This window comes from Embiotoca jacksoni, unplaced genomic scaffold (genome assembly GCF_022577435.1).
Source record: "Embiotoca jacksoni isolate LCO1_2020_lvr unplaced genomic scaffold, fEmbJac1.0.p SCAF_15, whole genome shotgun sequence".
NCBI classification, from domain to species: Eukaryota; Metazoa; Chordata; class Actinopteri; family Embiotocidae; genus Embiotoca; species Embiotoca jacksoni.
In genome coordinates this window covers 6,409,348-6,425,919 of record NW_027185285.1, presented here as the reverse complement: position 1 = coordinate 6,425,919, position 16,572 = coordinate 6,409,348, and the positions used below count along the sequence as shown (strand labels likewise).

General features: G+C 44.3%; 2 protein-coding genes across 6 annotated transcripts; both read left to right on the top strand.

The window, feature by feature from the left end:
• The first annotated feature begins 702 nt into the window (after positions 1–702).
• On the top strand, positions 703–7,840 carry LOC138198036 (kelch-like protein 20). Of its 4 annotated transcripts, none has more exons than XM_069149153.1 (11): positions 703–791; positions 1,108–1,401; positions 1,564–1,698; positions 1,783–1,974; positions 3,250–3,393; positions 3,898–4,084; positions 4,661–4,807; positions 4,942–5,070; positions 5,874–6,281; positions 6,414–6,579; positions 7,014–7,840. In XM_069149153.1, the coding sequence occupies exons 2-11, from the start codon at positions 1,129–1,131 to the stop codon at positions 7,168–7,170; spliced, it is 1,938 nt and encodes a 645-aa protein (XP_069005254.1). In that variant the 5' UTR covers positions 703–791; positions 1,108–1,128; the 3' UTR covers positions 7,171–7,840. The 4 variants fall into 4 exon arrangements, with proteins under 4 accessions (XP_069005254.1, XP_069005253.1, XP_069005256.1 ...); XM_069149152.1 differs by having other exon boundaries at positions 705–999; XM_069149155.1 differs by having other exon boundaries at positions 705–1,401; positions 5,874–6,050; positions 6,135–6,281.
• A 1,151-nt stretch (positions 7,841–8,991) lies between these two features.
• Positions 8,992–16,093, top strand: uqcrc2a (ubiquinol-cytochrome c reductase core protein 2a). 2 transcript variants are annotated; one of them, XM_069149158.1, is made up of 14 exons: positions 8,992–9,088; positions 10,132–10,233; positions 10,425–10,574; positions 10,748–10,812; positions 10,939–10,995; positions 11,142–11,266; positions 11,986–12,083; positions 12,218–12,275; positions 12,484–12,579; positions 12,654–12,853; positions 13,458–13,538; positions 13,646–13,722; positions 13,813–13,966; positions 15,336–16,093. In XM_069149158.1, exons 1-14 carry the CDS (start codon positions 9,056–9,058, stop codon positions 15,417–15,419), a joined length of 1,380 nt encoding a protein of 459 aa, XP_069005259.1. In that variant the 5' UTR covers positions 8,992–9,055; the 3' UTR covers positions 15,420–16,093. The 2 variants fall into 2 exon arrangements, with proteins under 2 accessions (XP_069005259.1, XP_069005258.1); XM_069149157.1 differs by lacking the exon at positions 8,992–9,088 and adding an exon at positions 9,353–9,495.
• The last annotated feature ends 479 nt before the right edge of the window (positions 16,094–16,572 follow it).

The following is a 16,572-nucleotide window of genomic DNA, read 5'->3' as shown; positions in this document are numbered from 1 at the left end:
TGAATGGGGGATGAGGTGGCAGGCAGGCGACAAGTGAAAATGTGCCTGTGCCATATAACAGTAATTACGCGGAGCAGGGGACAGAATGGCCACATTCCTGATGAGACAATATTATATAAGTAAATAAGCACACCAAAATGGCACTGAATATGTCACTTCATGGTAGAGTAAAAGAGACAACCTAGTAAGTATATATAGCTCCCAGCGCAAGGAAAATAAAAACAATGCAATACACTGATAATGAAATAAAAGATATTTTAGTGGGGATAATACAATATATCCAATATTAAATTTGTATAGCCAGCTGTCTGTAAATTAAACATACAAAAAGAATCAAAGGGAGTTGTTGGTAACAGGATATGGTAAGTATTTATAAATGTTTATCTGTAATGACTGAAGACAAATTTAACGGCATTATCGAACCTTTGAGAGGAACTGTGGCAGAGTTGGCTTTCGACATAAGCAAGGTAAAGTGGAGAGTTTTAAAGAGACTACTTATTTAATTCAACACAACTCCAACTGAACCTGAACTCAAAACGTAGCTGAGAGAAAACAGAACAGAGAGAGAAACGAGATGCCGGAGATGTCAGCAACCTTGTGAAAAGCGAAGCAGGAAGTACTCGGAGGTGAATTCTCCTGGACGTAACAGCAAGAGGGGCGGGGCTTCCGGTGAGAGGCGTTAAGACCCTGCTGCTCACTGCCGAGTGAAGCTGATTTGTGCGTCTGTGGGGGAGCAGTGTTTGCACTGTTTGCACTGTTTGCACTGTTGAAGTCACGATTATGTGTAACAGGTAATATGTTTCAGTTTAAGTGGTGCTGACAGCTGAACATCCCCCGTGTGCATTCTCTTGCGCGGACTGGGTAGTTGGACTCGGCGGGGAGCTGCTGGTTTGCGCCGCTACACCAGAGCTAAGCCTCATTAGTGAGGCAATCTCAGGTCCTCTCTGACTTGTTGTTGCTGCCGCGACTTTTGCAAATGTCGCTCTCCAAATAGAGCCTGTACGTGCAGATTTTCTGAGGGGTTACATGGCCATATAATGCACAGATCGTTTTTCTGAAGTGGACAGTTGAAGTCAAAGTTCCTTGACTGTGTGTTTTGCCTCCCAGGCTCGCCCTGCAAAGTCGGATATGGCTGAAATAATCGACGTCAGCGTCGGTTCGTCGTTGCCCATCCTAATGAACGCCACCGTCCCGGCCCTGGAGTCCACTACCGCTGCAGCTCCAACCTATCTGATCCGGGAGGACTACCTGTTCGTGGAGACCAAGCACCCCAACACAGTCCTGCAGGGCCTCAACAGCCTGCGGCTCAACAACGCCTTCTGTGATGTGACTCTGTGCTGTGGAGGACAGGAGTTCCCCTGCCATCGCATTGTGCTGGCTTCTTTTAGCTCCTACTTCCAGGTAAACACACCTTTCCTCACACAGCTGTGTCAGGCACAACAGCCCCAGCTTCATGCTCATATATATACACACACATTTATAAATATATATATTTATAAATGTGTGTGTGTGTGTGTGTGTGTGTGTGTGTGTGTGTGTGTTTACCTGCTTCCATCTCCTCAGGCCATGTTCTCCACTGACCTGATCGAGTCCAAACAGGAGCGTGTAGCCATCAACGGTGTAGAGCCTCAGATGGTTGGCATGTTGGTGACCTATGCCTACACATCGGAGGTCTTCATCTCCAAAGCCAACGTACAGGTAAAGGGATCCTCTTGCACTGCTTCCTCACTGTTCACACCCTTCATACACGTGTGCTGGAAGCTCTTTTGCTCTCGGTCTCAGGCTCTGCTGGCAGCAGCCAACCTGCTGGACGTGATGGCCGTTCGAGAGGCCTGTTGTCGTTTTATGGAGCGTCAGATGGATGAGATGAACTGCGTGGGTATACACTGCTTTGCTGAGGCCCATTCCTGTAAGGTGCTGGAGAAGCGCAGCATGGACTACATTCTGGAGCACTTTGGCAGCGTTTGTCAGCAGGTGAGAGGCAGATGGAAACCTGTTCTCGCATTCTGTTTGCAGCAGCAGCAGCAAAATGTCAATATGGGTGACAACATGGATAAAACCTTGGCTGTGGTACATTAAATTTTGTGTTACGATGCTGATTTAATATCGTGATGAAGTTGGATTGAATCGGAGCTGAATTTTTTTTTGCCAATAGGTAAGTTGTCATACAAAGAGCTTTTCTTGGTGTAGTGGTGCATAGCAATACAAAAAAAAAAAAAAGTAGCTTTATAGATTGAGAAAAGGTTCATATATAAGATTTGATGAAAAGAATATGTACAAAAAAAAAAACCCATCAGTGTACGCTAATGCAAACAATCGCATTATAGACAGTATGTGTGATGTTGAAATGAGTCGATGTTGATGAGGCTCCAGTCGGGAAGCAGCTCCGTGTGGCGTGAGGTTTTAGTCCACGTAGAGCTCAGCCTCTTGTCGGAGGGGAGTGCGGCTTGTCGTCCGTGATCTTTCCTGCTCGCCTCCTGGAGGGACGACAGGTTGCAGCCAACCCCCCTCTCAGCAGAGCGAATGATGCTCTGCAGTCTCCCCTTTTCCTCGGCAGTGGCAGCAGCTTAATAGATGGTGATGGAGGGGGTGAGGTAAACTCGGCGATGTCAATGTAGCAGGCAGGTTGAACTTCAGCTGCTGCAGGAGGTTCATCCTCTGTTCTGAGGTCCTGGGTGATGATGATGCTCTTGAAATGGTAGGACTCCGGGGAGTCACACAGGCTGACCTGGAGTCCATATCCGCTGGTCTTGGTCTGAAACTAAATTCATTATTTGATGTGAAAATTGTTGATGAATTTAGTTTCCATCACTTCAGTTACAAATTGTTACAGGGCTGATCGTCATATCGCCCGAAAACAAACAACCTCAAAAATCGAGAGGGTTGTCTCAGAAGTTTGAGTTGGCACCAACAATTCGCTCCTCGGTTCAGACGCGTAATTGGAACTGCGGCTTGTCAGAGCGTGCACCAGTATGACTAGTTGGGTTCATTTAGTCGGTGGTTTCTGGGAGGATCTCCTGCAAAAACTACTCACTGTCTGGAAATTACACCTAATCTCCCTCCTCACATGTCACCAGTGCCTCGCCAGGATAATCGAACCTGGCAGTGTTGAGTTTCATGTGTGAAAGGGGTTTAACAAAGATTATCTCCCTGTGTCACCTGTCAAATTTAAGGCCGATGAGTGATTAACTGTGAGTGAGTGCATGTATGTGTTCATGCTTAAATACCATATTCTTTTCCCCCTGACAGGAGGAGTTCCTGTCTCTGTGTGTGGACAAACTGACAGAAATCATTGCCAGCGACGATCTCAATGTGCCCATCGAGGAGAAGGTGTTTGAAGCCGCCATGTTGTGGCTGAATAAATGTCCCTCTCGCAAGCAGAGCTTTGAAAAGGTCAGATTATTTGAGTTTGCACAAGCTAATGAATAAACGTGTGCTTTTTTGTGGATGTATTTTTAGTGTCGCAGAGTTTTGAGCAGTAGGCATGGAAGTGTATCCCACTACAAGTCCACTGGTTGAAAGTTAATGGTGCCGTGCTGTGAAAAAGCCCTTAAATCAGCAGCTGTTGGTCTTGAAGATGTTAATAAATCATGGATTACATGAAACCACAGCTACTTCGTGAGAGAGAGTCCCCTCGGACTTGTTGTCAGGACATCCATATTTTTGGTGAAACCTCATGACTTACCAGTGAGAGCTGACTGTAGAGCTCACTTGCTCCTGAGCTCCACCCGTGCCCGAAAGGCCGGTGCAGTAATCCACCCATGGAAACTAATGAGCCCTGGGTCTCAAATCCTCCTGTTGGTCTTAACCCACTTTACATTAGAGGTACCATGGCAGCAGATAAAATGAGCTGCCCAAGTTAACCCAGATTCCTCTCCTTTCATTTGCTCCTCAAAGGTGCTCGAGCACATCCGCCTGCCTCTCATCAGCCCCTACTACCTCCACGACGTGATCGAGTCCGTGGACGTGGTGAAGGAGAATCAGGGCTGCCAGAGGCTCATCTCCGAGGCCAAGGACTACCTGCTGCTAAAGGACCGCCGCGCAGAGCTCTACTGCCCCCGAGCGAGGCCTCGCCGGTCCACAGGTGAACACTCTCACATCTGCCACCAAGAGATAATCATACCCATTTCCATCATGTGCAGCAGCTGTACAGCCGTCTCTGTCAGGCCAGTAGTTTCTTCTTGAGCTCTTCCAGGCGTTGTTGGTTTTTTTTTGTGTGCCTTTGTGTCACTTTAGAGTAGCACTTGTTTCCAGTCATGTTTTGTTTCCTTTGTCAACTCGTATCCCTGTTTTCTGTTCTTACACTCTGTAAAGTGCTGACACAACTCTAGAGCTGAAACGTTTAGTCGATTAATCAATTAGACAATCAACAGAAATTTCATTTGCAACTATTTTCTGATTGACTAAAAGTAATTTTTAATCAAAAATAAAAATTCACAGCTTCCAGGTTCTCAAAAGTGAATTTTTTTTTTGTTCTTCTATGACATCAAACCACATCTTATCTATTATACTTGTAGTTGGACAAAACAAAAGAAAAGTTATTTTTTTTATTTTTTTTTTTGTAACGTTTTATTGAGCAAACAAACAATTGACTAATGGACCAGCAGGCCGCGGCTCACTCCTCCCCTGTTCCTTTCCTCCCTGTTGGCCATGGCAACAGGGACAGCGGCAGTGATAGTGACGGTCGGCGGGGAGGACGACAAGGTGGTGCTGCGCAGCGTCGAGAGCTTCGATCCTGTGACGAACCAGTGGAAGAATCTGGCCTGCCTTCCCTTCGCCGTGAGCAAACATGGGCTGGTCGTGTCAGGTGAGGTTCGGTAACGTTAACGCTCGATGACTGACTGGAGAAGACGCTCCTTCTTGTGTCCCCTCCGAGATGAATGAATGAATGAATGAACTTAATCGTCGTCCGTTTCCATTGACTCCCACCTCTCCCTGTAGATTCGACTCTGTATTTGGCCGGAGGGGAGTTTCCTGACGGCTCAGCCAGCAGAGAGATGTGGCGCTATGACCCCTGCTTTGACTCCTGGATGGAGATGGCGCCCATGAATGTAGCTCGCTCCGAGTTAGGTAAGGCACTATGTCGGCCCTTTCTTCTCTCACGCACTGATAACCTACATCACCACACATTACCTCGTTTTGTCTCGTGGGAACCTTATTAACTGTTTCTGTCTTTTTATTTCATGGTTAAAATCATATTTCAGCTGCACGCTGAAATTTCTCATTTGTAATCTTTCATTTTTTTTATGCTGTCAGAAGTGAAGCTGCTGCACCCTGTTAGGAACTTACCAAACCATAACCTGACATTTTGTTTGCTTTTTTTTTTTTTACCAAGCCTTTCCTCACATTTCCACTGTATCTTAGAAAATGGGGTATTTTGGTCATACGTACTATTACACAGACAACAGTGGTACAATGTCATAACTTTCACATGTGCAGGTTGATGGGAAAGTTTACAAACGATTTAGTATTGCACTCTTATGATACTGCATGACTCAAAATTATATAATTTTGATTGATTTTTTTTATTTTTTATCCCACACATTTCTCTGCCCTGTTTTTCCATCATCTTGTGTCATCCATTTCCTTTTCTCATCAGTGTTTATGTTTGTGTTCAGACCCTGAGAGGTGGGTTTTCTTTTAACTGCTGAATTTTTGTGTTGTCCTGGTCAGTACAGATGCTGTAGAAACTTGGTGGACAAATGTACACGGCGCTGCTGACGACCCTTCAACTTTAGGATGTCCTCCTAAACACTGCTCAAATGTAGCACAAATGTGACTTTTCATGGGACATTAGATGCTCTCCTGTATGTTAGTGCTGATTAAATGACCATCGGGTAGATTAACTACCTCACTCCATCCTCTCCTCTCAGGCCTTGTGATGTTGGACGGCTTTGTTTATGCAGTGGGAGGGTGGGAGGGACGCTCTCGTCTCGACTCGGTGGAGTGTTACAACCCCCACACCAACGCCTGGCAGTTCACAGAGTCTGTAAAGATGGCTGTCACAAGTCCTGCTGTGGTGGCCCTGGACGGTCTGCTCTATGTTACTGGTAGGAAATGCAGGTTTCACACGGGCAGGTTTTTCTTTATACACATGCTGCCCTGCATGCTGACGTGCCTCCGTGTCCTGGCAGGAGGTGCCGTTCTCGAGGATGGTGACGGCACAGACCTCGCACAGGTGTACAACCCTAAAACCTTAGTGTGGACAGAGGTCGCCCCCATGCAGATCGCTCGCTCTGGTTCGGCTGCTTGTACACTCAAAGAAAAGATCTATGTCATAGGTAACAAACTTAATAGCACCGAGGCCAGAGCGGTGCTTTTTTTTTTTTTTTTTTTTTTTTTTTCCCCTCATTCTTCGCGGTCATTCATAAACAAAAGTCGTCTCCTTGGTTAAATGTCTTGTTTGTTTTCAGGTGGATGGCATGCCTCGACGGAGAACACGGATAAGGTGGAGTGTTACAATCCCAAGACCAACCAGTGGACCATGTGCGCCCCCATGAAGGAACGACGCTACCGGCCCGGTGCTGCTGTCGTGAATGGCAAAATCTATGTTCTGGGAGGAGAGGAGGGCTGGGACAGGTGAGGAGGGAAAGTGGCTTGTGCATTTAATAGCAGTCTAGTCATAGCAGGAACTTTTTCAGCAGCACACAAACTCATTTTAGGAGCTAACCAAGGTTTCATTTTAGTGCCTCGTATGGTCTACGAGTACTTTACATTATCTTAAGAATTATTGATGCACTTTGTAGACATTAAATTGTTAAATACAAATGCTGCAGCTGCCACAACTTAAACAACTATTCTGAATAGATTTAAGGTCAAATCAAACGAGTCGATTCACTGTTGTTACGTAGCCTTGATAGTCAAGCAACTACAAAGACTAATGTGAAATCAGACCAGGGGCTTTTAATTCCTGATTTGGTTCTTGTGACTATAAAAACAGGAGGGAAAACATATTTACACCTTTTTACAGTTGTTGAATTTCCAGTTTAATGCTGATCACCCTTGACTTGCAGATATCACGACACTATCGAGAGATACTGTGACGACACCGACATGTGGGAGATTGTCGGGGAGATGCCCACCAGTCGCAGCTGGCTCAGCTGTGTGTCTCTCCAGCTGAGGAAGGACATTCACGTGACCAGCTGTCCCGGAACGCCAAATGAGAACTGAGCGAGGACGTCGAGTCTTTAACGGTTAGGATTTGCACCTTCCATGGCGAAGGTGCACTGCAAAGCTCAGAGCTGCGAAGGCCAGCGAACTGAGAACTGAAAGCCTGGAATAGGCACCGAGCTGTTTGAGCTGTTACTGGTGACAAAAAGTATTTGGTCCTAGTTGGTGTCGACTCGGTGTCAGTCACTAGGGTCCCTCTTGACAAAGAACACGCCATAAACTCGCGTGATCTCAAGTTACTGTGATCGACGACTGAGACAGCAGCCTGAACTCACACTCTGTATGATGTGAACATGTTTAGGGTATTAATGTTCGAGCACTTCAGTCTGAAGATTTCCACAGCCAACATAGTGTATTTTTGTATTGTTATGTGATGTTTTTATTGGGATGTGGCTAGCTGGGAGAATGACCTTTTCAAAATGAGTGAACATTTTGTTTTGTCACCAAAAGCTCTTTGGGCCAAAGAATCCACTTGAGACTATTTTTAAAGGTTACCTGTGAAAAAGATGCGTATATGTGAGCAGTGTTTTGTAATTAAACTTTGTACGTTCTTTACTACATGTAAGATGTTGATACTGCTGGTAGTAAATGTAGTAAAGTATTATTTTTGAAATGTAAAGCTTTTCAGTGAAAGTGGAGTTGGGTTGAAATAAAGCTGTTTAATACTTTACTGGGAATGCTGGTGAGGGCTTTTTTTTTTTTTTTTCCCAGTTTAACAAAGTAGTGTGAAGACAACAAAACAGCTGGAATGTATTGACAGCCAGCGGGGTGACAAGTAGTCTTAATCTTGACGGTGTTTGATTAACACACATTGCTGGTTAGACGATATCATACAAGTAAATGAGAGCACCGGTATTATGCTGTTAAAATGAACAATTGCATTGGTTTTGTACGTCTTTCATTGTATATAAACTTACCAGTTTATCTCTTTTATTGTAGCTGGAAGCGACATATTTACTTGTATGACATTGACGTTGACCAGCAATGAGACCAAATGGCACAGGAGTCAATGTGGGTGGGTCATTCAATTTGTTTATTTTGCAGTGGGACACAGTCTGATTTCAGGAAGATGGATAGAGGGATTGTTACCGCTTGCTCCTACCACAGCATGAAAATCCTGTTCTACAGCAAGGTTACTGTGCTGGCCTGAACAATTTTAACATTGTAGTTCTTATCATGACCATCTAGTCAGATAATCCTAATACAATACATTTATATAGAATATATTAGAATCAATATATAATATTATCAATTATATTTGAACAGTCCACCTTTTTACAATATGTATAACATCTACACAGTTATACCACAACAGGAATGGATTCCTGTCAAAAGAAAAGATGTCATGCAATAAACGGCCATAGGGAAAATGATTATATAGACAGTCCTCTGCTGCCATCCTCTGGAGTCCTATAGTAACTATAGGCGTGCTGATCAAGGCCAAATTAACATCCTTTAGCCCTCAACAGGGAAGTTTTAAATCAGTTTTAATCCTTAAATTGACGATCTTAGGAGAGCTGCTGTCTGCTTTCATGGGCGTGTGTGTTTCTAAGTTAATTAATTGACTATTAAGGGTGCGCTAGAGACTTCTATACACTCCCACTTTGTTTTGTCATTTCGCAATGCTGCTCGGGAAATGTTTCAATCCTGATTAACCTTGTATAAATAATCTTCGTTGCATTATTATTATTATTATTATTATTATTATAATTATAATTAACGAGTTTATGATAGTTTGTAATAACGTTGAAAAGTCCTGTCATCGTTTGTCTTAACATGTTAAATCATCTTTGATCGGCGCACTGGATTATGGGTAAAACGTCAACCCCGCCTCGCCGCCATACTCGTCTTTCTGCGCCGGGGCTGAAGGAGAGATTCAGGAGTCATGAGAGGAATCCGGTCTCTGAATAATTTCTCCGTGAGTCCCGTGTTTTCTGGGGGGGTTTTTTTTGTTTTTTTTTATGCGAGCGGCGTGACCCGCCGGATGTTTTGGTCTCTGCTCGTCCTGCTTGTAAAAACGGCTCGAAAGCAGGACGCAGCCCGAGACGTTAGCCCAGCCGGGCTAGTTATCCTGCTAGGTTGGCCGGCTAATTCAAGGTTTACCTCAATTAAAACCGTCTGACATGTTTCACAGCCGAGTTAGAGTAACGCCTCCCCCCCCCCCCCCCTCCTTGGATCATCCACACGTCCTTAAAGACATAAAATACAGCTTGTGCGCGTCGTAAAATAGCTTGTTGATTCGGCTTCGCTTTAGCTGCTTCGTGCTGGATGCAACCTGAAGGTCATCTCTGGACTCCCCGCTGTGTTGGATCAAAACAACACCTTGTATGTAACGTGGTCATAATGTGGTGACGTGCAGATTATTACAAGTAAAAAGACCTCTTTTTTTTTTTTTTAATCTTCAGGGACGCTCGGACAGCTGGCTGCTAAATGGTTATGCTGAATATTTATGTAAAACCTAATCATGAGTTGAATTGTTTATCTGGGTAATATATGATTGTTACATCAGATCACCTGAAGAGGGGGAAAAAAAACAACAAGTATCCTATAATATATAAGTAAATAGAGGAACACAGTTTTGTACATTCCCAGTTTGTTGATCAGATGGTGAATTTATGACCCTTTTTGGGAAGATGGGTTGGTAATCACTGAGTTATTGTAGGTGCCAGCAGCTGTTGTGTAACATTAGAGGTCATGTTAATCTTCCTCGGGTTCAGGTTTGTCCAATGTAATGTCAGCCTGCTTTTATGGGAGCACTTGCACTTCGTGTAAACCGTCTGGACCCTCGTGTTTACTTTATTTGAAGCTGCATCTCTCTTACGAAGACACCTTGTTATGTTAAGTCAAGGATCGGGGATTTAGTTCAGCGCTTTCTTTTCCTGGCTAACTTTTACGAGAACAGGGATGCGCTGAGGAAACAAGCTGCCGGAGGTTTGATTTAGTGTCCCCCACTTCCTACAGAAACGTTGCTATGCGGCTGCCAGGAGGAGTGAAGCTCTGACTGAACCAGTCGCAGCCCGGCGTCCCTCAGCAGCTGCACCTACCCCTCCCCAAAATGTCCAGGTAGGGGCTGCTCTCAAGCACGCAGGAGCAGGTTTTTCCGTATTCACTGGAATATATTGTAGACGTGTAATCAGAAAAACATGTACAGCAAGTAAATCTCTGGCTCCTTTCCATTCATTTGATCGCGCATGAAGGCATTTTTTTTTTTTTTTTTTTCCGGCCTCCGGTAACATTTTCTTTTGCTGCTCCAGGTGTCCAGGCTCCCAAACGGCCTGGTGATAGCATCGCTGGAGAACTACTCCCCCATGTCAAGTGTCAGTGTGTTTGTGAAAGCCGGGAGTCGCTACGAGGCCGTGGAAAACCAGGGTGTTACTCACGTGTTACGACTGGCAGCAAACCTGGTAATTTTGAGTTTGTGAAAGTGCGATTCCTTCAGGAAACCCATGTGCCATTGCATGCAAGAGCTCAATTCGTTGTGTTCATGAGTGTGTTCAGTTGTTTTTTTTTTTGTTTTTTTATGGTTCCTGTGTAGCAGAGATGTGACAAACTAAAGCGAGTGACTTTGTTTTTATAGACCACAAAAGGTGCATCTGCCTTCAAGATCTGTCGCGGTGTGGAAGCGGTCGGGGGCAGCCTGAGGTCAGCGAGTTTACTCTGCGCACGCTCACACTGACAGTTGCTTCTTTTCGTTGTCAGCAGTAGATACTGGTGTAAAAATAGCGCACCACACTGAACCAAATGTGTCGTCATTTGTTTTACGCGCAGTGTGACATCATCAAGAGAATCGATGGTCTACACTGCAGACTGTTTGAGAGATGACCTGTGAGTGCTCCCTTCTTCATGTCAAGCCTGTGAAACTGTTGGTGTTCCCGTTTTTTTTTTTTTGTTTTTTTGTGTGTGTTTTATTAAAACTCCTCGAAGATCATGTCGATGTTTCGGTGCATCATCGCTGTTCTGTCTCTGTTCAGGGATTCATTATTGGGGTTTCTGGTCAACGTGACCACAGCTCAGGAGTTCCGGCCATGGGAGGTAGACGACCTGACGTCCAGGGTGAAGGTTGACAGAGCCCTGGCTCAGCAGTGTCCTCAGATAGGTGAGAACCAGAAACAAAAGTTCAGCTCTGAATTGCCCGCATTTGGTTGTGGAAAAAGTGATTGTTGATCTTTGGAGCCAAACGTAGACTGTTTTAATAGAAGTTTAATCGTGAAGTCCCTCATCGGTTCCTAAAGAGTGGTTTGAGGAGACGCTGGCAGCGCCTGACTCGGCTTATCAAAAAAAAAAGGGGCATAGAGGTGGTGCATGGGTGGATTTGTGGCAGATGAATATGTGGAGAGTCTCTGTCTGTACGAGTCTGGCTGATAGTCAGATCCCTGTTGGCAACTCTGACGGTACCAACCTGTCACTCATGGCAATCCCAGTTTTAATAATGTGTAACATTTGTAACAAATAGCTCGTTTTTAATCACCCATCTATGGCTTTTCTTCTGCTTATCTGGGTCCAGGTCATATCATATTTAAATAATTAGGTCATTAAAAGTTATCGCTGTGTTCTGCCGTGAAGTACCGATGAAATGTGGTCTTGTTGTCGTAAATAACACTCGGCTGTATTGTCTCGTAATGGACTTCTGCTCCTCTGTGATCGTAACCAGGTGTTAACTTTTATTCAGTGTGCTTTTGAAAAGGTCTTTAAAAGTCTTTTAACTTAATGGAGCGTGTTTTTGGATGGATTGGATCCGTGTTTAAAGTATTCATTGTGGTGTGTTTGTGCTCCGCGGCCGAAACTTAACAGGTACTTTTCTATTTTGTCCCGTAGGTGTAATTGAGAAGTTGCATGAAGCCGCGTACAAAAACGCTCTGTCCAACTCTCTGTACTGCCCCGACTACATGGTCGGTCGTGTCTCCTGTCAACAGGTATGAATGTGTGATTTGTCTTGAAGGGAGCACGGCTGCACTTCATAAATGTGTAATTCAACCATCCAAGGCCATTATTTTGGTACTCTGTGTGGTTCTTAAATTCTTCTCCTACTCCTTATCCTTCCTTGTAGCTCCAGTCGTTTGTTGAGGACAATTTCACTACGGGCAGGATGGCTCTTGTAGGACTAGGTGAGTGTTGTCTTGTCTGTGCTGCTTCATCACTGCTCTTTTTTCTTTTTTTTTTTCCTTCTGGCTTTCCTTATCAAGGCTGTACTTCCTAATAGATACTTAACCCTCTCAATCCGTAGCAGTCGGGTTGATGTGTGTGCGAGATTATATTTTGTTACAGACGCTGGCGTGTGAAAAGTGTGTTAATCTGTCTCGTGCACGCATCCAGGTGTAAAGCACTCCATCCTGAGGCAGGTGGGCGAGGGACTCCTGAGTGTCCGCAGCGGTGCCGGAGCTCCTGTGGCTAAATCCGTGTACCGTGGAGGTAAAAGCTCGTGCTGAACACTCTTTTAAAGATTTCGCCACCGCTTTGTTGTCGTGACGGCGCTTTGCGTGCAGGTGAGCTGCGCGTGCAGAACAACGACGACCTGGTCCACGCACTGATCGCCAGCGAGGGCGGTGTGACGGGTAGTGCTGAGGCTAATGCCTTCAGTGTGCTGCAAAGGATCCTGGGAGCTGGTCCACATGTAAAGAGGGGCTCCAGCCTCACCAGCAAACTGAGCCAGGGCATTGCCAAAGCTACCACACAGCCATTTGATGTAAGTTAAAAAAAAAAACAACAAAAAAAAACAGGACAATTACCTTGCTGGCATGAATATAAGACAAGAAAAAGTAAATGGGGATCGTCTGCTGTTGGCAGAGTGGAGAAAGCACCAGTATTATCCAGTCTTCTACAGTGTGTTGCATTATGGGTTGTTTGTAGCCTTAATCAACCAGGCTACAGAGTGTTTTAAAGCTTTCCGAGTTTGTCTGAACTGTTCGCGCAGTTATGTTACAAAAGAGGAAATACAATTCGTAATTGCTGAAAACGAGTTCACAGCATCTCTTCACGTCATCAACGCAGAAAGAAGGTCGAAGAAAATCTGTCGGAACAGCCAAGAAATGCAGCCTGAAAAAGGTTTAACTTTCAAAGAAAATGATTCTGACGGCATCATTGACTACAAGCATGGTTACCATTCTACTTATAGAAAAGAATAAGCTTCAATGATACTTGGATTAATTGTGTCTTTGGGAAAATTTCCCAGAAGAACTCGGGTAAAAGTTTCAATTTAAAAAGTAAATAACAGCTCTTTGAAAAGGGAGGTTGTCTGTATTTTTTTTGGTCTTCTCTTGATGTCAGGTGACCTCTGCTTTGCCTTTCAGGCCACTGCCTTCAATGCCTCGTACTCCGACTCCGGCCTCTTTGGCGTCTATACTATTGCACAAGCTGACTCGGCAGGAGAGGTGATTGCCCGGTTTTCTGTCTGTCACTTCATCTTAAAACGTGTGGAAATTCAACTTGAATCTCTGTCGCGCTGAACTCCCTGTCCTTGTTGCCTTTCCTCGTGCAGGTGATCAGAGCTGCCATTGCTCAAGTGAGAGGCGTGGCGGAGGGAAGCGTGTCCGAGGCCGACATCACCAGAGCAAAGTGAGTTCACGAGGAAGAAGGCAGTTGTGCAGCAGATACAGATATTACAGGCGTAGCTCTGATTGGTCTGTGTTTGACGTCTCCGCGTAGGAACCAAGTGAAAGCAGAGTATCTGATGTCAATAGAGAGCTCTGAGGGTCTGCTGGAGGAGATCGGTGCCCAGGCGCTGGCCAGTGGAGCGTACCATGTCCCTGACACCGTCCTCCAGGCTATAGATGCTGTCACCCTTAACGACGTGGTCAAGGTGAGTGTCTTCACTCAGAGGCGGCAACAGGAAAGTCTTTCCTTAGATTATAATCGCCAGTCATCTCCATGTAAATTCGATTCCATTATTTACATCCACCGCTGTCGCAGCAAACGCCTACTGTGCGTGTGTATCTGTATGTGTGTTTATCTGTATGTGTGTGTATGTGAGAATGAACTGTTACAGTCAGTGTGTGTGTGTGTGTGTGTGTGTGTGTGTGTGTGTGTGCTGTCAGGCTGACACTTCAAGCCAGTGCTAACTAACATTTGATCGGCGCTATTCAAACCAACCAACGCTGCATAGCCGTTTGTTTTCTGTGTCTCTGCTGCCTCGTTTGACTTCAGATTTGTTGTCATGGTAACATTGCTGTGGAACTGCTGCATTCAGAAAAGGCAGACTCACCTTTATCCACAATTTTTACACCCTGATTTTCCTATCTGTTATGGAGAAACGGTCTGGAATCATAGTGATTCAGTTATGGCTCACCAGTTTCCTCCATATTTTTCATGAACAAAGTCTACAATGATTTAGTTTTATTAAGGTGCGATAGGTCATGTTGACGATGCATTTTTCCAAGGCCACCAGCTGATATATACCGCATGGTCTGTTTAGTTTGTACACTGAGTTTTCAGTTTTGTTATATTTGAACTGTCTTTCAAATACTGAATGAAACGTGACAGTTTGTAGTGTTTATTCAAGGGTGGAGCTAAAAGTCCAGAGTCTGCGCCCGTTGCTCACAAATGGAGTGCGGCGCTGTGATGTGTACAGAGAAGCGGGAAACTGTAGCACCTGTGTTACAAATGTTTTTGTGGCATGTGCGTAGTTGTGATTTCACAATGGGCATTAAATTTAAGCAGAGAAACGTCAAACCTTTTGTTAGACTCGGAAAATTGGCAACGGAGAAAGGCTTCAGAAAGCCTACCGCGGTGAAGTAATGAGCCCGGAGAGGTCTGCAACTTCTTTCCGTACTCCAAAATTTTGACACAAATTCTCATGTGCTCTCTCGGGTCCATGAAGCACGCACATGCCAGTGGTCACAACAGTGCTTCTAATTCGAGTGCGCACGTCACGGTGCTGCGCAAACAGCAGCAGTCTGGAAACTTTTTGATGCCAATTGTGTGTTCCTGTTTGAACATGTGTGCCAAAATAATACCGAAAAATGCAAAGTTGTTAATTCATGCACGCTTGTTTACTGATCTATTTGTTTTGTTTGTTTTACGACTGCCAGTGGTTTTGTGTCCTGTTTGAGCTGCAACGTGGTTTTGAAAGAACACTAAAAAATATTGTGATTTATTATGAAATATTACTCATCAGATGACTCCAGGAACTCGCCCGTGAACTGAAGAGTTTCTCTGTCGTTTGTTTACAGGCAGCGAACAAATTTGTGGATGGCAAGAAGACCATGGCAGCAAGTGGACACCTCATTAATACACCATTTGTGGATGAAGTATGAGAATAACGCGCGAGAACTGTTTATTTTAACCTGGGTATGTTATGCCTGGCTGCTTAAAAAAAGGAAAGAGGACCTCCGAGCCGCAGCCTCCTGCAGCAATTCATTGAATGTCACCAATCATTCATAGTCTGTCCTGCTTTACGTGTAGGCACCAACAGGAAGCTACAGAATCATAATGCAACTCTTCATCAGGGGGATTTTGTCAATTTAACTGTATATCTATGTAAATTAAAAATAATGACAATAACAATGGTCGGTTGTTGCTTCAATTTTGCATCTTGGAATTAATTGAGAGTAAAGTCCAAGTTTGTGTGTTGAGTGCGAGTGTGGGCTGATGGTTGAAAAAGATGCTCTGCATTAAATTACCGAATCCACACCAACTTCAGGGGAGTGCTTGCTTTCGGATGACATCAACACTACAGTATAGGTATGACAAAGCATCATTTTACTCATCCACCAGTGGGGGGACCCAAAAGCACAAACATTAGTTCATGCCTGAGTTTAGTAACATTTAAACTTGCCTTAAATCCAAATTGCTTTTTTTTTTTTTTTTTTTTTTATTCACGCAAACCCATTTTTGGTTGTCCAGCCAGCAATTTACAGGCCAGTAATAACTTCAGTTAATGTGGTAATATCAGCAAAATGTCAATAAAGTCTGAAGTAGTCATCATGAATGGGTCCATTTCATTGTGACATTTTTCCCTTATAGTGTTGGATCTTTATTAGTTATTTAATCAGCACAATTTTAATGCTGCAACAGGTAGACCTTGAGTTACTTTGGTAATATTTAACTCTTAAGTAGTAACAAGGCAACATTTCTAATTAGTGGATCATAATTTTTGTATGTTAAATATGAACTGGTTGAGTGTTGTAACTCATAAATGGTGGAGTCAAAATTACAATATTTTCCTCCTAAATGTACTCGATACACCATATGCAAATAAACATAATTAAGTGTTATGTATCCCACAATTGTGGAATACTTGAGTCAGTAAACTCGGTTTTCACCACTGAGATTCAAATTAAGAAAAACTTTTGGTTGGAAAGGTCCGTCAGGCTGTCTGGCCCTCGGTGTCCCCCCAAGCTGACCTACCACTTCCTGTGTTGTTGTTTACTCTGTCCAGCACACACAGCAGACTACACATGACACCCT